The sequence below is a fragment of the Salvia miltiorrhiza genome, chromosome 5, assembly GCF_028751815.1.
Source record: "Salvia miltiorrhiza cultivar Shanhuang (shh) chromosome 5, IMPLAD_Smil_shh, whole genome shotgun sequence".
In the NCBI taxonomy this organism is placed as follows: domain Eukaryota; kingdom Viridiplantae; phylum Streptophyta; class Magnoliopsida; order Lamiales; family Lamiaceae; genus Salvia; species Salvia miltiorrhiza.
In genome coordinates this window covers 9,600,052-9,624,136 of record NC_080391.1, presented here as the reverse complement: position 1 = coordinate 9,624,136, position 24,085 = coordinate 9,600,052, and the positions used below count along the sequence as shown (strand labels likewise).

The 24,085-nt window shown below is 33.8% G+C and overlaps 2 protein-coding genes across 2 annotated transcripts in view; both read left to right on the top strand.

The window, feature by feature from the left end:
- Positions 1–24,085, top strand: part of LOC130985853 (probable long-chain-alcohol O-fatty-acyltransferase 5) — a 266,259-nt gene that overhangs the window by 189,396 nt on the left and 52,778 nt on the right. The window lies entirely within an intron of this gene.
- LOC130985848 (uncharacterized membrane protein At1g16860) lies at positions 19,477–23,287 on the top strand. The gene is made up of 4 exons (XM_057909010.1): positions 19,477–20,658; positions 21,921–22,076; positions 22,393–22,604; positions 22,735–23,287. The coding sequence occupies exons 1-4, from the start codon at positions 19,897–19,899 to the stop codon at positions 22,925–22,927; spliced, it is 1,323 nt and encodes a 440-aa protein (XP_057764993.1). The 5' UTR covers positions 19,477–19,896; the 3' UTR covers positions 22,928–23,287.

Below are 24,085 nucleotides of genomic sequence, written 5' to 3'. Positions count from 1 at the left end.
TGATTAATACTTTGCCACTTTGTCCGGTAGTGGCAACCGCATTAGTGAAGGATTAGAAAAAAAAAATGAATCATATGACGGGACATCGATCGAAAAAATGCGATATAATATAATATAGTACTATAATATAGAATTGAAGTCGAAATAATTAAACTCAACGGTCATCAAGTTTAATTACATAATTGAATTAAATTAGTGAATGTGAAAACAAAAATAAAGCATACTCAATCCTACATATATAGAGATTTTGGTTGTAATCTATATAACATATATTTGAAAACAATAAATTTTAATATAGTATTAAACGCGATATAATAAGAAGAAATGATTAAACTCAATGAAATAAAGTTGAATTAATGAATTGAAATAAATTAGTGAAGTTAAAAAATAATATTAAACAATGAATCATACGATGGTATTTTGCTCGGAGAACCATATAACATGTACTTGAAGAGAATGTAATATAGAATAAATGCGATATAATAATAGAAAAATGAACTACTATAGCGTTAATAATGAAGTCGAATAACTATACTCAATGAACTAAGGTCGAATTAATTAATTGAATTAAAATAGTTAATTTGTTAAAATATATGAATCATATGATGTGACATCGATCGAAAAACTAAAATATCATATACTTTACTTAACGCGATATAATAATAAGAAAATGAAATACTATAGTGTCAGTAATGAGAAAAAATAAAATAAAATGAATCATACGCATAGATTTTGCTCGTAAAACTATATTAGAATAAATGAAATAATATAGTGTGAGTAATGAGAAAAAATAAAATAAAATGAATTGTACGCATGTGATACTGCTTGTAAAACTATATAACATATACTTTATTTGAATACATTGTAATCTTGTATTGTATCGATATGATAATAACAAAATGAACTACGATTGTGTGAGTAACAAAGTCGAATTAATTATACTCAATGAAATAAAGTTTAATTGATTAGTTGAAATTTAATTAGTGAATTTAAAAAAAAATGAATCATATGATGCGATTTTTCTCGGAAAAGTATATAACATATACTTTATTAAAAATGATGTAAAAATAAGAGAATGAAATAATATAGTGTGAGTAATGAGAAAAAATAAAATAAAATGAATCGTAAGCATGAGATTTTTCTTGTAAAACTATATAACACATAGTTTATTAAAAGCGATACAATAATAAGAAAATGAATTAATATAGTTTAAAGTTGAATTAATGAATTAAAAAAAACTCAATAATAATAATAAGAAATGATTAAACTCAATGAAATAAAGTTGAATTAATGAATTGAAATAAATTAGTGAAGTTGGAAAAATAATATTAAAAAATGAATCATACGATGGTATTTTGCTCGGAGAATCATATATATTATAAATGAAGGAATATATATGTGGGCAATATAAATGTTTAAAATTTGAAAATAACATTTTCGTACGATTGGAAATCGCTTGCGAAACTATTTAACATATATTTGGATGAGAACAATGTATTATACGATGACATTTTGCAATGTATTGAAAATAATTTGTGAATTTTTTTGAAAAAAAAATACCAAAAAAATATGAATCATATGATTGGATTCGGTCGCAAAACTATATAAGGAATACTTTGTTCGAATGTATTATAATAAAGTATTAAATGTAATATAATTATTGTTGTAAATTAAGTTAAGCTTATATGTCATGAAAAAAAAAAATATGCGACGATGAAGCGCAGTCTGTTGGTAAGACGCTTTTCCTCCAATTAATAGGTTGGGGGTTCGAGTCACCTAAGGGCTAGAGTGTGAGTGTATTTTTTCCTTTCTTTGGTTATAATAATTTTTAAAAAAAAATATGCGAATATATGTTTGCTTATAGCATAAAAATATTCATTTTATATAATTGAAATATTACTTAAGTTGGAAGCAAAAATAAAGTATAGTCAATCGTACGAGTGATTTTGCTCGAAAAACTATATAAGGAAAAAAACCAAAAAAAAGGAAAAAAAAAAGAAAAAAAGGAAAGGAAACAAAATGAAAGAAAAAAAAGGAAAACTATATCAGCAAAAAGAAAACCAAAAAAAAGGAAACAAAAAAAAAAGCGAAAAAAAGGAAACAAAATGAAAGAAAAAAAAGGAAACAAACTAAACGAAAAAGAAGGAATCAAAAAAGAACATGAAAAAAGGAAACAAATAAACCGAAAAAAAAAGGAAACAATAGTAAAAAAATGAGTGGATTTTGAAAATAGCCACTTTTATATAGTAAAAATAAATTTTACCTACTAATATAAAAACTTTAAAAAATACCCACATTTACCATTTTACCCTTACATATAAAATTTTACAAATACCCATTGTTCACTGGTTGTGAATTCAACTCGAATTGACAACTAAATTCAAGTATTGGTTGTGAATAACAAGTGTTGGTTGTGAATTCGCGTGAATTCACAACCAACATTATTTCGAGTTATGAATTCACAACCGATAAAACTTGAATTCACAACCAACATTATTTCAAATTGTGAATTCACAACCAATGTAACTTGAATTCACAACCAACACTATTTCAATTGTGAATTCACAACCAACGCTGATAATTCAGTTGTGAATTCATAAACCTGGTTGTGAATTCAAGAACATTTGTACAAAATTGCGCGATTTTCATCAATTTCTTCGTTGCTTATATGTTTTTTCAATTACGTTCAATTGAATTAGGGAGAAATTTATCCAATCTGCAGAAATTCATTCCAATCATTCTCATCAGCAATCATTCTCATCGGCATCAAAATTCATTCTAGAACAAAGCTTCATCAAAATTCAAACATGAGGAGATTTGCAGTGATGGAGAGGAGCAGAGATTTACGAAGAGAGAGAGAGAGAGATGCGATGCAATTTTCAGAGAGGGAAGAGTGGGAATAGGGTAGCGGTACCCCAGCGAAACCAGCGGCGGAGGCATCGGACCTTCGCCGGTCCAAGGCGGCGGCGACAAAACAGATCGAGAGGGAGAGAAGATCTGCGATGAGAGAGAGAGAGAGCGAGAGGAGAGAGAGAGAGCGGCGGCGGCTTCATCAGACCTTCGTTGATACAAGGCGGCAGCCCCCGCGGAAGAAGAGACAACGGCCACCCCCACACATCTCCCTTCCCCTCGCTCGTCTCTTTCCCGCTCCGATCTGAACGACGGTAGGGCCGCCGCCGCCAAACCCTAGGCTCCCAAATCCGGTCTCCTCTCAAATCCCGATGACCACAGTACAACCAAACCCTAGCCGCCACTTCCTCCGCCTCATCTACGACACGCAGTCGCCGCTGCCATAGATCTAGCAGAGAGAGAGAAAAAGAGCAGTGCGAGAGAAGAGAAAGAGAGAGGAGAGACAGAGAGCGAAGAGAAGAAGAAGAGAGACACGCCGAGATTGGAGATGAGGAGAGGAACGTGCGGCGGAAACGCCGATGTCGCCATCGCCGCCATCGGCCGCCACCGCCGTGCTCCAGTCGATCCGCCGCCTCCAATCGATCTGCCACCTTAATCGTCTCTGTGTGTGTGTGAGAGAGAGAGGGAGAGAGAGAGAGAGAGAGAGAGAGGGAGCGCGGGTGGGGGGAGGAATGAGAGAGAGAGTGGTGAGAATTGCAAATATTTAAGGAGGGGTATTTTAGTCTTTTCGTTCAAAAAGTGGGTAAAATTTTATGTTTTTATCTTAGTGGGTAAAATTTATTTTTGCTATATGAAAGTGGGTATTTTTATATATTGACACTAAAAAAAAAGGAAGAAAAATCATTAAATAATATGAGGGGTTAATTAGTAAATACAAAACTCCCTCTAAACCGGCCCATTTGAATTAAATGCAAAAAACTCGGTTTTATGCAGGTGTTCAGGACACCAGGTGTCCATTTATCATCACCCTTTTAGGATATCCAAACATAAATTATATAGTTGCTTAATTAGTTTTAAAATAGGATAACGGGAAATAACTGAATAAGCTGATGACAACAACTGGACGAAATTCAAATGTTAGGTCGCCATTACTATTACTTGCTTTGCTAGTGAGGCCAAATGTTCAGATATTATTTGAAGTTTTGGATACCAATTTTACTGGAAACTACAATGTTCATCCAATCTTATTACTAATGAGTGAAAAAAAAGGAGTAAAGGAAACAAAATAAATAAATAAGGACAACTAAGTTATTGAAAATATCTTCTTAATTTATGTGAAATGGTTTAAAACATCAAATTTTGAATAATAAAAACACTAGATTGGTGAATATGAGTATGTTTCAATCGTTTATAGATGGAAAATTTGCGAATTGGGCCATGGTGTCAAGCAATTCAAGTCCATTAATCTTCGTCATCATCACTCTTTCTTTGCCCCCAACACTACCTCAAATTTGGAGTTTTTTTTCTTTCTTTCAAAATAAGATATGATCAATAATTCATTTTCTCTATATGATGACTCATACCCTCAAATTATTAATCAGGTGAGAATTTATTTTTATCAATTAAGCTGCTCTTCCTTGTCTACCTTAAAATTTGGAGTTATAGTTATACAAATATTTGTAGCTGCACAACGTACTGAAAATATTTTTATATTTTATTATATATATAAAGTTGATGTCAATTCAATTATTATACAAATATAATTAAAGATACTATAATTTTAGCTAAATATATTTGAATTTAATACAAAAAAATAAAAAAAAAATAAAGAAGAATTCATTAATAAAAATTGATATTGTGAAAAAGAAAAAAATTAAGAAAACAATATTAGTTAAAGAAAAAAAAATGAAAAAAAATACTAATAAAAAAGAATTAGAAATAAATTTATTAAAAAAAACAGAGAGAGATGAGAGAGAATTTTCTTAAGATTTAATCTTTAGATAAATACTCCTATAATTTTTACATTTTATATCCAATAATTACATAACATAAATCAAATTAAAGCTCTTATCATGATCTTTAATTTGATATGCATATCAAATATTTTATAATTGATCGAATTTCACAATTTTAGAAGAGAAATAAAATATAAAAAAATAAGAAGTTAAAGAAAAAGAAAATAAAAAATTTATAATTTATAAATAAACTTTTGATTTTATTAGAATTAGAACTATACACTCATTTTTTAAATTAATTTTCAATTGAAAATTGTCTTTCTAGAAAATGAATTATAGATTAACTCCTAAAATCGTAAATTTTGAAATTGAAAATTAATGCCGAGTTCCCAATTTGTGTAATAATGACCCAAATTGGGCCAGTATCACTTTTTGGGCTTAAACAGAGATACGTGTCCGTCAAAATTAAAAGCGCAATAATTTCACAATTAATTGAAGAGTAATTTTATTCATACCTTCATCTAAAATAATAATGATGATAATAAATAATTAGTATAAATATATTATTTTATCCTATAGTATTTCATAACCTCCAAATTAAATATAAAACTATTCACCTACTCACTGTGGGCATGCGTTAATGGGAATGAGATTCGTGTACCACACTTTATGAATCACTTTGTGTACCACTTTCAATTTTGTTTAATTTCTTATGTATATTTTCTTCATTTTCAACTTTATATGCTTTAGTTTAATTTTGTGATCATTAACTAGGGTTTATTCCATCAATCTAGGGTATATAATTATTTTTTATCATTTAATTTCACTTTTATTAACTAATAATAGGTTGATAAATTCAAAGTCATGGTATATACTTTTTTAAAAAATTAATTTTTTGAAATAAAATTTCAATATAATTCATAGTATTATAATAAATTTTATTTTTATAAAAAATATTTTTAAAATAATATATAAGCATGAGACACAATGGCACACATAAAATTGTGGGACACTGGATCTCATCCCGCGTTAATGTGCCCACTGCTAATATGACAATGCTACATTGGAAAGAGAGTTTACATATTTAACATAAAATTACCATTCATACTATTTTCATTACATAGAAATTTACAATATTTAATCTAATTGCCATAAATAAGAATTAATTGAATAATTATAATACAAGTCTTACCCTAATAAAATACTTTATTTATTAAACTTCAATATTAGACGACAAAAGCAATTATTAATGGTACTGAGAATTAAAGCAAATTATTTGCACGGTAGTTTTAAATAATTTGTGTCGTTCAATTTACATGTAATTTAAAATAATTTTTTAACTGATATTTGTTGTTGATGAGTACTTGAGATAATTTTGTGTAAGTTAGCATAATTTATAGTTATAAGTTTTTTTTTCTCTTCAGTTGTGCATAAGGGTTTTACACTTAGGCTCCGTTCTATTTGTGGGAAAAGGGTGGAAAACAAATCATTTCTCTCATTTTTCATCTTTTTCATGTGTTCTCTTTGTTAGCAAATTTTCTTCGGATAGGAGGAAAATTTTTCCCAGATAGCCCTTATTCCCATATTTTCATCCCAAATTATGATAATATTATCATAACATGTAGGTGTAATAAAATTTTCTCATAATGTATATTTTTTTTATCATTCAATTTTGCCCTTAACACTAGGAATGTCAGTGGGTGGGTCTTATTCGAGTCATGACCCTCCAGGTATGATTATCACCATCTCACTGATCAGGGGGCTGCCAACCATTGCACGAGCTATCTTAGAGAAATTCCTCCGTACAATACATTAATTTTGTTTGTGGCACATACTTAATAACTTTTTAAAAAGTTGAACTCTCTACTATATCAAGAGTATTATCGCAAGCTTGTACACATTATTAAGGAGCCAGAATCTGGTGAGGGATTTTGAACATCGATGGATGGAATTAATGGAACCTACAAAGTTCAAGAGTAACGAGTGGTTAAGTGATCTCTACACAATTTGTCATCGATGGGTGCCGACCTATGTAAAAGATGTATTTGTTGCAGGGATGTCTAGTAGTCAAAGAGTTTAGAGTAATCACTCTTTTTCAAACGGTATGTGATTAATCACAAAAATTCCTTGGTTGACTTCATTATGTGATTCAATATGGTGTTTGTTAACCAAAGACATGAAGGGTTAGTTGCAAATCACACCGATCTTATTGAGAAATCACGATTAGATACAATTTTTTTAATGGAAAATCAGATGGCATCCATTTATACGAAAACAATATTCTTACTGTTTCACTATGAGTTTCAACAAATTATGTGTATCTTTGTACTATTTTCTAGCACAAATGCATCTTCTAAGTACATGGTGAAAAGATTTGAGTTTGGAGAAGCATTCCAACAAGGGCGTGAATTGACATACTGCACTTCCTCAGATTCAGTATCTTGTAGTTGCCGACAGTTCGAGGAATATCCATATCGTCACATACTTTGCTAGATTAGAGTTCAACAAATCATGATACTGCCAGAAAAATATATTGCTCATAGATGGACAAAGTCGGCAAAATCTACTATATTGTATGAGCATGTCGAAGATTTTGTTAAAGGTCTTTTACTTTAAGGCAAAGAGCATTATCTCATATGGCAATGGATATAGTGGATAAGTGTTCTTTAACAGAGGCTTCTAGCAATTTCTTAATGGTAGAATTGGATAAGTTGAAATCTAAAATCAAAGTTTTTTTTATATTGGTGGCAATACATGCAAGCGATTAAATAAGAGTAACGGGCAGGAGTTTGTACAAAGTGTTTAAGATTTGAATTTCGTGTGGGCCAAAGAATGCAGCAAACGGCTGAAACCATCAAAAGAAAAAAAGAAAAAGCAATGCCTCAAAGCAACAAAAGCTATAATATTTGTAGTCGAAGTGGTCATGATAAATGAACATGCCCGAATCTACAACAAATATATGATCTCTCGTAATTCATATTTATGGTAATGAGACTAAATATAATAAATTTCTATATAATGAAAATAGTATGAATGATAATTTTAATTGGAGTTAAATATATTAACTCTCTTTTTTATGTGGTATTGATGGGCACGTTAATGCCTGCCTATGATGGATAAGTGAATGACTCTGTAGAAAATCAATCAAATTCAGTAAGAATATTTGAAATATATTTGATTAGCGATGTAGGGATAAAATTGTAAATTGATAAATAATTTTAATATATTATGAGGACTATATTGAATAAAGTGGTGACTATATTTAGAATCACCCTTAAACCATAATTAAGTGTTTATTGGCTATTATGATATGTAAAATGGGCTGGGCTGCATTATCGATTGGACTCAATCTATTGAGTATTAAAATACAGATTTATTTTATTTAACAACTTTGCTCTAATAGACTTCAAAATATCGAGATCAAAATAAATCCCTAGAATTATTTTCATTTATTTGGATAGTATTATAGCATACTTCAAGGAAATTACCATAATTATCTCAAAAACTATTAATTAGTTTGTTAGCTCGTTTATTTTTTTTATTTTATTTTTTCAAAAATTAAAACCGCGTGGCTTTTTAATGATATAAGGTTCGGATTATGATTCACTATTTCACTTCCAAATAAAAAAGTTTAAATCATAAAACGGACTAAATTTTGGTTGAATATTCTTATATTTTGTATATGGTACCAGCATAACTTTTGTAAAATAAATCATAACTTCTTTAATAAAAAATATTTTCTTTAATATGATAGATACTTAAATTTGAGTTTGAGTTTATGCAATTTCTTGCAAGTCTAAACACACGTGAATTTCATATCAAAGAGATTACTGTTTGATATGACATAACCTATATGATAAGTCTAAACACGTGAACTTGTGTTACTAGTTTAGAAGCTACAAGTGTAACCCTGAATGCTATTGCATCATTTATATTTCAGGAATAATTATTTTAAAACAAATATTCGAACTAAAAAATGAGCCAATTTTAAATGTAAAATGGCGCACAATTATATTCTGGCTTTTATTCATTCTTTTGTAGCGCAAACAAGCTAACGTTTTTTTTTCCTAGACACAACATACATAGTATGCCATAAAATTGTATATTACTATATTAATGAATTATTTAAACAATTATACTATTACAAATTAATATCGCCAAACAACAACTCACACGTCACCGGTGAAACTCGATAGATAACCTCTTAAAAAGAGTTTTTGGTGCCTCAACTTTGCCGCTTGAGCTAGCCTTCTCGACAAGCTAAAGTACTTATTAACAACTTAAAATAGTTGACATTCGAAATCTCTAACTTTGTTTACATCCTGGCTTGAAAAAAAGAACTTTGTTTACATCGTATCTCTAGAAAAACTTTGTTTACATCATTTATGAAATTAATCTCTATAATATGAACAATATATGCTTTACTTCAGTTTAGTATTAAGTTCGCATGTGAATTACTAATTCTAACCTGATTTTCTTAAAATAAAATTGATATGATTGTATATTCCGAATGGTTTATATATTTATAAAATTCATTTGGACAAATTTAGTGGTGGCGGTATAAATTTTATGACCCCATCCGAATCTTTTAAATATTTAAATAAGTAACTACTACTAGGTATATAGTATTGTTTCTTCCTAATATATATAGTATGGGAAACCCCCTTCATCATTAATTGGTAATCTTAAAATACGTAGTCAATGTTTAATTTAAAAATTGCAAACAATGATTGATCAAATGTTTTGACGTAAGCAATCCTTATAAGAAGTGACTTTGTGTAACGTACCATGATTGAGCGGCATGCATTACGACAAATTATGATTAATTATGAGCTTAGCTTAAGAAAGCAAAAGGCCACCTACCCTTGCACGTAAGATATTGATGAAAGTGATTGTAATAGCTTCACACTAAGCACGCTTTTCACCCAAGTCACTTCTACTAATTAAAATTATCGACCGACTTTTACATATTTAATTAACTAATTTATTCACCTTACTTTTTCAGTTAATAATTTCTCTACGAATACAATGTCTATACGCCATCATTTGATCATGAGCTCCACTTTTTGCATGGTCGCATAATCATATCTACTCCAATTCTTTTGTATAATTAAGGAACGAATTGCTGTAAGTTATGATCATTCATGATACCAACATCTTTAATAGTATATATTACTAAGAAAATGTATCAATAATTTACAAAGAAATGTCGATAACTAATGGATGAAATTAATTAAATTGTTATATTTCTTACAACCTTGTTCACATGCATTTGTTTTGATGGATATGAATATTGAATTATCATGATCAAGTTGATATATATGGGATTCTAGATGATTTATTATCATAAAAAAAAAAAAATCATCATTATATTGAAGTTAAGGTTAGACTTTGGTGTTGGAACAAAATTTTTGGAATCATCGGGGTGGATACTACAGTTGCCGAATGGTCCTCTAATGAGCTGCCCTCACGTTTTTTGTAATGTTTTTTGGTACCTCTGGTACCTTTTATGAAATTCACATTTTCTTGATCAAAAAAAATTTAAGACTCACAAACACTTTATATCGTATGGGAATATTCTGATTGACTTTGGAAATCAAGAAATTTCATATTTTATTTTGCTAGATAGTTTGTGTACATGAAAGGCTTTATTTATATTTGATGACAATTTATGGAGGATTAAGGGACCTTAATGTGGTCCTTGCCTATCATTAATTCATTATGCTTGTGTCAAGGTTGAGTTTTTGTATCATTTTTTGTACACTGCCACCTAGTTTTCAATTGTTCTTCATCTCTATATGTTTATACGTATCTGTGCCAGATTATGCACTTAATGAGTATTTAGATTTTCTTTAACACCAATAGTTTTATTCGTAATTAAGTAACTTATTAATTTTGATAATTTATGCTCTATCAAACAACACAGCTTAAGCTACTATATATGGAGTACAATTTACGTAAAAAATAAAATGAATAAAACATGATCATGGAGACAATCTGTAATTTAGTCGCTACTATAGAATCACAGGTTTTGTCAATTTTCTGAAAATCGAATCTGCATATCACAATTGAATTGGGGGGAAATTACAATAGTATATATGCATATATATATATATAAACATTATATTATACAAGAGCAAGGCTGGACAAGTTAAATAGGTCCCTCCACAATCCCACAAATGGAGATGGGCAGTCTATTCATGCATCTTAACTAATATTCCAAATTAACATATAAAATTTCAATTTTTTGGTCAGAATATCGGTTTTTTTTTTTTTATCAATAAATTAATAGGCGAGGAAATCTGATGTTTGAATCGCGTAACGGAATTTCATTTTCGTATGGGGATGGTGGGACCCACTGAGACCCCAAACCTTATTGCTACCGACACTTATAACGCTACGCACCAAAATCCATCGAGAATTGCATTCGCACATTCAAGTTTGTTTATTCAGCTTATTAAATACTAAACAGCATGGTGGTTGATTTACTAATTCTATGCATTACTGTATTATTTATTACTACGAAAACCATACATTCCTTATTTCCTTTTTGGGCAGTGAGGAAATCGATTAATTTAACAACTCCAGATCCATCACAAATAGGCCTTTCCTAATTGTTTGAATTCAACATGAAATTTCAAATTATTATATCGTCTAACTGTCTAAGGAAACATCTTTAATTCGAAATCAATATCATCTTATGCGAGGAAAATGCTGAATCGCGTATACTAGAGAAAAAGTGCCAATTGCATTTGTTTTTCACTATCCGTTAGAGCATCCGCACTGGGATTATATAATAACTTACTTGATAGGAGGCCACATTGAGTAAGAAGGCCGCATTTACATGATAACCTACTTAATTTTTTTTAGTTTTGATTTTTATATTTTTTATTTAATTTTAATTGCTCAAATTTAAATAACACATTTTACTAATAATTAAAATTCCATTAAAATAAAGAGGAAGAAGATTGAAGATGGTGGAGAGGAGATGAAAGTGGAAGAATAATGAAGATGGTGGAAATGAAATAGGAAGAAAGGGGAATTTAAAGAAGAGAAAAAAAGAAAAAGAAAAAGAAAAAGAAAAAAAAGGTAAATGCAAACGGTCAAATGGACCAATTTCTAAAAAAAAATGCAAAAAACGGTCAGATTTTTTTAATTTGAAATAAATTTTATTATTATTATTATTATTCGGCGCTTGTGCGTGCATAGCACGCGCCCGCAATAAAGCCGCTATTCCCCTACCCGTTCTACCGTGCACCCCTCGAGTAGGAAGGGGCTGCATCGCCCTACACGATGTCGCCTCTACTCGAGTAGACCGTATCGTGTAGAGCGATGCGGATGCTCTTAGAAAATGATGAAAATTTTTATTATTATTATTATTATTGAAATTTGATTCAATTTGTGGTCATTTTATTTGATATAGTTATTTATTGAATTTTCTAAATTACGAAAATAGTTGAAAACATAACACACATGTTTGATACATCTTTATGTTTATTTAATCCTAAAGAATAAATATAGTGGACAAAATATATAATATTAGTAATACATTTTTTCAAGCTAAAGCACTAAAAATTATTCAAGAAATATCACCTTTTACAATGTTTCTGAGTCAACTCGGGGAAATCTGTAATTCAATACATTGGTTATATAATACTCATTCCGTCCACGAAAGAACTTCCTATCTTTCCTTTTTGGGACGTCCACAAAAGAACTTCCTACCTATTTTTGGACTATACCCCACCACTTATAATCCTCTTACTTTTCACTGTTCACAATTTCCAATATTAATTATACTCCACTTTTCACCACTCCCAATACACTCAACTACCTTTTATCCACTCTTAATACACTCAACAATATTTTTTCTTAAAACCCGTGGCACTCCCTCCTAGGAAGTTCTTTCATGGACGGAGGTATTTATAACAAATTGAACTAGATAACGGACGGCTCCATCAATCGATCTATATTCATGAAACACGCCAAGTAACATGCAATCTCAAGCGCCTTGAATAATCTCCCTCACATCATCAGATATATAGATATATATATCTATATAAACAATGTTCATCTTCCCAACTTATCATATCATGTGCAGCAAGCAAAGAATCAATACATGTCTCATAAAGATTAATCTAGTTTTCAATACTCACAATGCCATAATCTTAGCCAAGAGGACCTTCCACGAGGATTTTGTTGGTTTAGTGACTGTCACTTGAATCTTTCGTTGACATAATTTGATGAACTAGCACGAAGAAAATAAGAATGAAATTCTAGAAAATATCAAGTTTTATAAAATTTAATATGGAGATACAATAACTTTAATGAATTTCTTTATTAATGTTATAATAAATTGAATTAATATGTTGTCAACGTTTAAGTTTTTTGAAACATACACATTACAAATATATATAAACAAAAATTAGTTTCATTTTAAAAAATATTATAAAAATTGACTAAATCTAAAATTATTTTATTTTGATTAATAAGGTCTTAATTAACCAAAAGAAATAAGATGGTGTGAAGCGTCTGCGTGGCCGATCATTAAATATCATCTTACCACATGAAATGTCAGAACTGAATAGGAGGATGTATAAAAGAATATAATCAAAAAAAAAATTATCCAAAAAAAGACAGCCTTTTTTTGGGGGTACCCAAGTCTTTATACTTTTAAAATGAGACGAATGCCATTAAACTGCCATGTCTGTCATCGTTAAATGACAACCTAATTAGTCATTGTAATCTCAACTAGTGTGTAGTGCTGTTCACGGGCGGAAAACGGTCGATTTTTGACCTAAATGGATGGTTTATTGGGAAGGTGTACCGTAATTGATCGTGAAGAATTTTAAAAGAGTCGGTTTTGGATCGGGCTAAAAATCAGCGGTTCAAGGTTCAAATTGACGACTATTGAGGGTTTTTTTTTTTTTTTTTGATGTATTGTGTTTATCTTTGTTATGAAATTATAAAATGCATTACATGTAATGAAATTATTTATTATTGAATAAAGTCAAGACGAAGTGCAATAAACTATAATACTCCATTTATTTACCATCAATATATAAGAAAAATCATATTATTATTGGATTCAAAGTTTAAAGAATTACAATTTACATGTACAAATAAATTACAATCATCAAAATTGAAATTACAATATTGGATAAGTAAACTAAACTTACTACACTAAAGTTTCTAAACTATTAATACTAACAATTAATTCTAAAATAAACTTATTACACTAAAAATGACAAGGGGAAAAAAATTGAATAAAGAGCTTGAGCTCAATTTTAATATAAATATTAAAATTGAGTAGCATATGTATCTTTATTGAATAATGAAAAATCAAAGCTCACGTAGTTCTCTTACCTTAATTTACCTAATCATCAAATCCATCGGCGTCAAATCTCTCGGAATCGGTGACTTCATCATTTGGGCTCTCGTTGACTTGATCTCATTGATTCTCTTGAGCTCTTATGTCGTCTTTGTATCAATCATCAAACAACATGGTAGCCTCTATGTTTTCGAGTATCCATGTTGCTTCTTCCTTCATCTAATATAAGCCTACCAATGCTAAATAATTGCTTGACCTAGATCGTGGAGGCCGGAACGAAAAATAGCCCATTCGCCATAATGGAGAGAATGAGAAAGTCTTTCTTGTGAATCAACCATCAATGCTAGATGCCGATTTGACCACTTGTGCCTTTAAAAATTAAAAATACTAGATAAAGTGCAATACACTATATGAATATATAGTGTATTAAAATCATTAGTATTATACCAGTGCAATACACTGTATGAATATAATTGTAATTTTTTTTATATACATAAAGTGTGTTTATTTTTTTTATCTTTCTAAATAGAGTAATAATATAATGAGGTATAAATTTATCATTCAAAATAAGGAACGCTAGGTTTATCTTATTTGTTTTGAATGATAATATATTTGTCCCATTATTTATAAAATGTGTATTGTCCCATTATTATCAAATAAAGCATAAGGTGATAAACACACTCATGATGTTAATTATCAATAACCACATCAAAAGACAAATTACAATTAATTATATTAAACACCATAGTAAAATATATTACATCACAATATGTTTATAGTAAAATATAGAAATAATACATCCGCGTGGTCATTTTAAATAAGGAAGCACAAACTTTGGCCACTGATTTGAAAAACACAAAATCTCACAATTTTTTATGTTTTAGGACTGTTTTGCCCTTAATTAGGGCGGACCAGATTCGGATTTACGCACAGGTTAGTTACACTTGGCACTATTATTGCCAAAAGTACCAACTGCCAGCGACCGCGAGAAAGTCACTAATAATGCCAATTGTGCCATATGAATGACACAATTGATACTATTAGTGCCATTTGTACCAACTGCAAGCGACTGCGGGAAAGTCAGTGCCCGCGCCTGAATGGCACAATTGGCACTATTAGTGTCATTTGTACTATCACAATCCACGAGTCCAACCCACGCGTGTAACCCTAACCCACTCCGCTTAATTAAGGGCAAAATAATCCTAAAACATAAAAAATGACCAAAATTTGTGTTTTTTAGATGAGTGGCAAAATATTGTGTTTCATTGTTCAATATGACTATCTCACAAATTGACTCTTAAATATATTACTCCCTCCGTCCCAATAAAAATGGCCACATTTTCATTTTAGTTTGTCCAACTAAAAGTGGTCACTTTCTCAAAATCAAAATGTTTAATTACTTACTTAATTAAGCTCAATTAGTTAATTTAATTAAAATTTCTAATTAATAAACCTTCCCTCTTTGAAACACACACACACATCGAAAGCCTCCCATGCTCTCTTCTTCTCCGGCGAACGACAGCAGCGTCGGCCGTCGCCCCGCCCCTCTCACTCGCCTCTGCTCTCTTGTTGCGCGCACACACACACCCCGAAAACATCGTTGTGCACACACATAGAGATCTGAGGGTGGTCGGCGGCGGGGAGCGGCCTCAACTCCTAGATCTGAGGGTGGTCAGTAGTGGTGGTGGTTTAGGGGTCATGATTTGGGGATATGGGGCCGTGATTAGGGGTGAGCAAAAACCGAGCCGACCGAAAAAACCGACCGAAAAATGACCGAACCGATCGGTTTTCGGTCGGTTTTTTTGTATTGGGCGGTCGGTTCGGCCAGATTTTAGCAGAAATTCCGGTTTGGTCGGCCGGTTCGGTTTTTTCAATTTTGGCCGGTCGAAAACCGAACCGACCGACCATAATGTACATTACTAGGGTTTTTTCCCCCCCACTAATTCTCCTTCTCCCTATCGGCTGCCTAACCTAATTCTCCTCTCATTGCGCCGCACCCCACAGCCCGCACGCCCTCAGCGCGGCTCCCCCCCATTCCTAACCCTACCGGCCGGCGAACAGCAGCCCCAGCCCAGTCCGAGTCCGAGGCCGCGCTGATCTGAACAGCAGCCTGGAATTCGCAGCCCTCGCCGCGAAGAAGCCCGCAGCCGTCGTCGCCGCGCCCAGTCCGCAGCCGTCATCGTCCAGAACACAGGTGAGTTTCTGTAATTCCGTTTAGTTCAGTTTCCTTTTCGTTTAGTTCTGTTTTTGTTGAAACGATTGTTGGCTGTTAATTAGTTCAAATGGAAAATGAAAAAACTGCACAGGTTTCGGCCGGTTCGGTCGGTCGGCCGAAAACCGACAATTGGCCGGTTCGGTTTTCGACCGGTTTGAATGTGGTGGGTCGGTCGGTCGGCCAGATTTTTTCTGGACCGGTCGGTCGGTCGGCCGGCTAAAAAACGGTCGGTCGGTGGGCCGAACCGACCGATGCTCACCCCTAGCCGTGATTTGGGGGTCTGATTTTGGGGGGCCTAGGGCTCCGACGTTGCTCCGCCTGGCATCTCTCCCTCTCGCTCCTTCCTTCCTCTGTTTCACGCCGACAGAGAGAGTCGTGCCGCTGCCTCAAATATTGAAAATCCTGCGAGTCGCGTCGGTCCTCTTCTTCCCTATCTGAATCTGCTGCCGTCCTCAAACACTGAAAATCCGGCGCTGTGCCGTTTGAATCGCTCAATGAGAAGTGAGAAGAAAATATGTTGAAGAAGATAGGTTGGAGAAAGTCTTAATTATTCACTAATTTTGGTGGAGCACACTTAATTAAATCATAACAATCAATTTCTTAATCTCTATGTCGAAAAGAATGTGACCGCTTTTAATGGGATAGAGGGAGTACATCATTATTTCATCAAAGTATACATACAATTGTGATTAAATACAGGACAATATCATGTAAGTTATTGATGAGGAGTAATATATGCAGAGCAGAGGAATGAATTTGGACAGAGGTATCGTTCGGGTCAGAGGAATGGGCTAGGTCAGAGGAATCGCTAGAGTCAGAGGAATGCTCTACCTACAAGGTAGTCAACGGTAGAAATGACCACTTTACCCGGGAAGCGCCAGAGCAGAGGAATCCAGAGCTCTCCGATACATACGTTTCTCTGTCACTGAGTAGAGGAATGAGCGAAGGAAGGCGAAATTACCATCGTACCCCTGACCACGCGGGGAACATGACTCCTAGGCTGAAGTTACTATTTTGCCCCTAAAATGTACTCTATAAATACCCATGCATTTGTATCATGTATTTTCACGTGCTTTTCTCTCAATACAACAGCAAGCTCCTTCTTTCTCGGCAATTCAACTATACTCTCTTTCGATTTTCGCGTTCTACACTAGGTAAAATTCATAATCTAACCATAATTCACCGGTTAAAACACTACCCACTCAATCACGATCCACCAGTTATGGAACACATTTACAATTAATTGTGTAATTTAGTTAAGTCATACCACATAATAACCAATAAGATGATTATTATATTTCGTAAACAATATACTTATAAATAAAAATAGATAATATATAGAATTAATATACTACTATATAGTCTATTTTCATACTCGGTTAAATACCACTAAATTCCTTTTTATCATACTGGAATAAATTTCACCTATAGGAATTGATATGATAAACTTTATGAGTTCATTGAGGGAATGTCATTCTTAATAGACACAATTTTCAATACAATTAACCAAGTATCTCGCGCGAACTGTAATTACCCAAGATATAGAGTGTATTGAGGTTCTATAAAAACTCTTACTCATAGTAAATCAAAATAATGCACATACACTTACATATACCTAGAGAATCTATTAAAATTTATGCTAATAAATTCTCAAGACTTTAGTTATCTTTCAAGGTCAGAGATAAGAGAATATGCCTCTGTGTGATCCTTTCAATATGTTATCAACATATTAGTATAAACAAATAGCCACAACAAGCTATTTAGCTATTTATTCTAGAGCTTAACTAGTAACTTGTTCATAGTTACTTCAGCTGTGAAATCTGTTTATATCTCACGAGATATTGATTATATGGTCTTTTATGATATACAATACATCATATAACCTATAATGTTGAAATAATGGAACAATACTGCATGCCATTATCTAATTATAGGAAAAAATTAGCAGAAATTCTACAGGATATTATGCATTTGCAATAAAGTCATGCTTTCAATATACATCCCTTCACCCCCACTCCCCAACACTCCCCCATGCTTCTACACCGCTCCCGCCCCCTCCCAATTCCCAACGCCACCTCTTCCTTTCCTCCAACCCCAATTTCCCCAAGGCCACTTCTCTCCTATGCCGTCGCGTCCCCACCATCTCCCTTCCGAATTTCTAGTGCCACTCACTCTCCTCCGTTCTACGTCGCCGCCGCCACAACAGCTCCCTTCCCCAACAAAATTTCTTGTGCCGCCCTCTCCCTTCATTTCTACGCCGCCAAAGCGACTCAAACTCCAAACCAAAATTTCCATCGCCATCTTCCTCCCAAATTTTCCCGACCTTTAAGCATTTTTAATTTGATTGGCGGAGAAATAAATGTCTGCGACATAGTGATTATGATCTGTTTCATAGCTTCTTTCTCCCTCCTTTATAGATTATCCACTGTTGTTATCCCCAGTTTTCTCTAAAATTGAGATTGTTACACAATTTTTGCGAAAAAAATTATATAAAAGTGTATTTTACACTGCTACACACTTTTTCACAAAATTATATAATCTATACTAATAGAAAAAGAGTAAGGACGACTTGTGGATTGCCTATTTTACCCTTGCTATATATTTTATTTTAAAATTATTTTATATATTATATGTATTTATAAGAATATATTAATTCATTAGATATTACACTAAATCTATGTGATATATATCTATAGCTATTGATTATGCTTATAAATAAATATATCCATCCAATAAATTATCTAACACAAGTAATGAATTAATAGATTTTTTTAAGATAATAAATTATCAAATAAAATAACATTACTTATTCTGCTAGTGATGAGACTCGGGTTCGATCCTCATATGAAGCGAATTTGGTGTTTGAAGAGATAAGGTGGGCTTGGTGATTTCTTGGAGTGTTTGGGGTACTAACTATTAACTTCTAACATTACTTTGTTCGATAAAAAAAAAAAAAAACTTATTCTGCTAGTAATAATAAAAGTGTATAATTTTAAAAAATATTTAACAATTTAAAATACATTATTACACACTTTTCACGGTTATCATTTTTTTCAATATATTTCATTAATTAATCCGCATCTCCACAGAATAAATCGCCCAAGAGATTTATTGTAGAGGTCTGAATCATCCGGTGCTCCAACTTTTCATTTAACTGAGTGTTAAGCATTTTAAATGCAAAATAAATCGCGATGCTCCTAGTTTTCATTTAACAAAGAGTGGGGGTTGTCAACACCACCTAATCCATAATTAGTGAAGTAACTCCGTAAATTAGACGAGCATTAATAGGTGAAAATGTGAGATGGAAAATTGCAGAATCCCAACACAACACAGAGCATGACAGCAAATCACAGACCAAAGTGTTGCCAACACAGAGACAAAGGATAAAAGGGTGAATTCACGTCCACAACAGAGCAGACCCTCTTTCGTCATTTCCGTCTCCACTCCACTACCTTGTCTTCCCCACCTACACTCTCACTCCCCTCACCCACACCTACAAAACCTTTCTCCATCTCTCTCTCACCTCCATTTCCTCTCTCTAAGCCAAAATGAGTGTCCGAAGTGGGTCGCACCAGCTCAGTAACGGCCTCATGGTCTCGGGCCGCCCCGAGCAGCAGCTCAAGGAGCGCCAGCCCACAATGGGCTCACGCGCCGTTCCCTACACCGGCGGCGACGTCAAGAAATCCGGCGAGCTCGGCAGAATGTACGGGGTCGACCTCTCCACTGGGGACCACCACCATCACCCGCCGCCCCCCAAGCTCCCCTCGCGCCAGCCCTCTTCCTCCCAGCATAACAGCGGATCTGCTAGATCCGGCCCCAATTCCGGCCAACTGGGGAAGAATTCCGGGCCCATGAGCAAGAAGTCCTCGTCCTCCTCCTTCTCCGGCCCGATGACGCCGATTCAGCCCACCGGCCTCATCACCTCGGGCCCGCTCGGCTCGTCCAGCTCAAACCGGAGGTCGGGCCAGCTGGACGCGCCGGCGGCGCCGAGCTCCTTCAAAAAGGTTGCTTACGGCTCCGCAGTCACGAGTTTAGGCGACGAGGTGAGATTAGGGTTTAGGGTTTCGAGGGTGGCAATGTGGATGTTTTTGGTGGTGGTGGTGATGGGTCTGGTGGTGGGGGTGTTTCTCATGGCCTCCGTCAAGAAGCCGATCATTCTGGTGGCGGTGGTGGCGGTCTTGGTGCCGATTGTCATGATTTTTGTGTGGAATTATGCCTACAGGAATCGCGGCGTCTTGGGATTCTTGAACAAGTATCCCGATGCTGAGCTCAGGGGTGCCGTAGATGGGCAGTTCGTCAAGGTCACCGGGGTAATTACGCATCTTGCTAATTTGTTTTTGAGTATGAATGATGCCAAATTATTACCTCAATTTATAATATTTAATCACGCCCACTGCTAACCTTTTTCTTTCATATTTCATCATCTGCCTTCTGTTGGCTAATATGTTAATTCCAGCTGCTTGCATATTATGGCACTCGGCGGATCTCTCTCCCTCTTATTCTCTCTCTCTCTCTCTCTCTCTATATATATATATATATATATATATATATATATATATATAAATATATATATCTCGGGGACCAGTTTGACTACTGGAGCATTGGATAGGAAATCAGTTATATAGGGGAATACCCGTTTTATTTGGATTATAATAGTGGTTGAAATTGACCTGGTAAAATCTTTAAAATCATCAAGTGTGACAATATTTCAAATCTGGAATTTGGATCATCTCCCCGATTGTTATAATTTAGGTATGAATGTAGAAATTGCTGAAGGTTGTGATAAGTATATTCAATATTCAATAATAGTGAAATGCTCACGGCAATGGAGATTTGAGTTTGGAGTCGATGAGAATGGGTTTCTTTCCTCAAGAAGATAGAATAATTAAAACGAATGGATGATGAGGCAGTGCTCCTCTGCACAATTTATTTGTTCAGATGTTGCAAGCAGCAATTTACAGATCTCCAAACCAATATGCCTATAACATAAGTGATGTGTATTTATGCCGAGTGGTATCAGCCATACAGTGATATGTGTAACTGGGGAAGCATGTTACCATTCTTCACTGGCTGCTTTGACTGTCTTATGTAGAATATGTTTGGACGCAAATCACTTAGCTATAAGTACGTTTTGTTCTGTTGTGAAGTTGCACATGACTACTTGCATCATTACATGTGCTTAGAACTCAACCTACCTCCACTGCTTTGTTAGCTCGAAAAGTTCATGCAGTATATCTCCTTAATAGTATCTTCACAAGCTTCAATGGCAGACCAGATTTTGTTCAAGAGTGTACTTTGGGGTGGAAAACTAGAGGGTTTGTGTAATATCATTCTGCTTTTTGGAAGTTCAGATGATAGTAGAGATATGCTAAAGTAAGCATTTTTCTTAAATTTTTTCCTGATTCTGGGAACCTTAGCTGAAAAGAGTTGTCACAATCGTAACTTGTATAGAAGCCACTAGTGCTGTGCGGAGGAATGGAACAATCACTCAGCTTAGTTGCATTGATTTGCCTAAGTTACTTTTCACTTTCAAAATACCTGTATTTATCAAGTTTTGATTGGTTTTTGGCAGGTCGTCACTTGTGGTAGCATACCCCTTGAAACTTCTTTCCAGAAGGTACAAAGATGTGTGTATGCTTCCTCGGAATTATATGAATACAGAGGTTGTGGTGTAAAACCAGCCAATGTAAAACAAAGATGGTTCTCTTGGGGATGCACATATTCGGAGGTTAGTACTAACTACTAAGAAGATACTGCTTCACTAACTCAAAATTGTAAGGTTGCATCATGATGAGTAACTTTGAACACCACCCTTTACATGTTCCAGTTATGTCTATACTTAATGTCTTTATCTTTATTCATTCATGGTATGAAGAAGACTTTATTATCCTTTCATTGTCAACCAGATGTTGCATGCATAATGCATGTCATTTCGAGATTCATCAGTCTTTTACTGGCTTACATGGCTGTGTTTATATTGCCTTACTTAAGTAGACAATTTCCCATTGAAGTAATTTATTGTCCTTGCTTCTTTGTGTTAACAGAGGTATGTTGCGGATTTTTATATATCAGATTTTCAGTCTGGTTTGAGAGCTCTTGTAAAAGCAGGCTATGGTGCTAAGGTTGCCCCTTTTGTTAAATCAAAAGTAGTAGTAGATGTCACCAAGGACTCCAGCAAATTGTCTCCAAACTTTCTACGCTGGCTTTCTGAGCGAGGCCAGTCGAGTGATGATCGTCTAATGCGGCTTAAAGAAGCGTGAGATACTTGATTGCATTATATTAGTGCCATTACCATGCTCATTGAGTCTGTTTAAGAAAGTAGTGTTTTTGCTTTTGAAAGTTGCATGAAACATGTGAAACAAGTGCGCGTACATTTGATTCTGCAGATATATAAAAGAAGGAAGTACCGTGAGTGTCATGGGTGTGGTTCGACGACTAGACAACGTACTGATGATCGTTCCTCCTTCTGAGCCGGTCTCAACCGGCTGTCGCTGGCCATGCTGCCTCGTCCCCACATACATTGAAGGCCTTACTTTGACTTGTGATGAAAGTCAAAATGCAGACGTGATCCCTGTGTAAATGAAGCATCTTTTTTGTCTTTGGATTTGGCGAAAAAAACACTTAAAACAGTGGAATGGTATGTGAGATGTAATGAAGATACGGCAGAGACCACTGTGTATAGTTGTGGTGGAAGAAGAAGAAGAAGAAGTTGATAAGCTTGGTAGATATACATTACACATGGACATGGTGGAGATGGGAGCAAGTGGGGCTTCATCGATTGACTGTATAGAAGCCATCAATCTAGGTTGAAAGGCCCGCTGCATATATTCTCCATTTCTTCTTTGACTCCCATCAATATTAAATGTGAATTTATTTTATTATCACTCAATTATTGTTTAATAAGTATTATGTTAATATGAGATTGTTGAATTCGGCCAAGCTTGAGCAATCTTTCTCATCATCGCTGTCTTTATTGATTCTGGGATTCAAAGTCAGACATTCCGTCGTATGCGAACCAAATACAATAAAAAGGTCAAAACAAAGGAGGTTTTCACATTAACCCAATGATACTTTACTTGACAAGATACAAATTCGGTGGATAAAATAGTGGACAAACGACAAACCTAATTAATGTTCCATGTTACATTTTTAAAGAGCAAGTGATGGGTATCTCAAACATAAATAAATAATTCATGCATTAAAGAGGAAGTGATGGGTTAACTCTCATTCTAATTTTGATGGGATACATGTACAATACCAAGAAAAATAAACATTAAATATAGTTGAATATTTTTTGTTAATCCGCCCATAGCCATTCTTATTCAACAAAATAAACAAACTCTTGGTTACCAAAGATATTACTCCATCTTGATATTGACCCAACGATTTCTACTTTTATGCGAATTTTCGTGACATAATGAAAAGATACATTATGACGTTTTAATTATTCATTCATTATACATTTGCTAATGCCTAATGGAGTATTTGGTAAGGTGTAGTAATATCTACTGAACCCTTGGCTGGGAGATTTTTCCATTGGATTGGAGTCGACTCTGGATTAGATACTGGCAGTAACCTATAACTATGAAAAACTCTCGCGAAATTCCTAAATTGTACATTAAATAACTCAAATATTTATAAAACTTGGACCACGAAAAACAAATATGGAACAATTTTAAATACTAGTGCCACTAAACCCTAGCGAGTTGCGGTAAAATACGATAAAGATAAGGAATG

Bases quoted from the DNA above. Each gene is read 5' to 3' on its own strand.
- LOC130985848 (XM_057909010.1), top strand. From the start codon at position 19,897: ATGAGTGTCCGAAGTGGGTCGCACCAGCTCAGTAACGGCCTCATGGTC. The intron at 20,659-21,920 runs GTAATTACGCAT...GGTTTTTGGCAG, and splicing joins AGTTCGTCAAGGTCACCGGG to GTCGTCACTTGTGGTAGCAT. The intron at 22,605-22,734 runs GTGAGATACTTG...TTGATTCTGCAG, and splicing joins CTAATGCGGCTTAAAGAAGC to ATATATAAAAGAAGGAAGTA.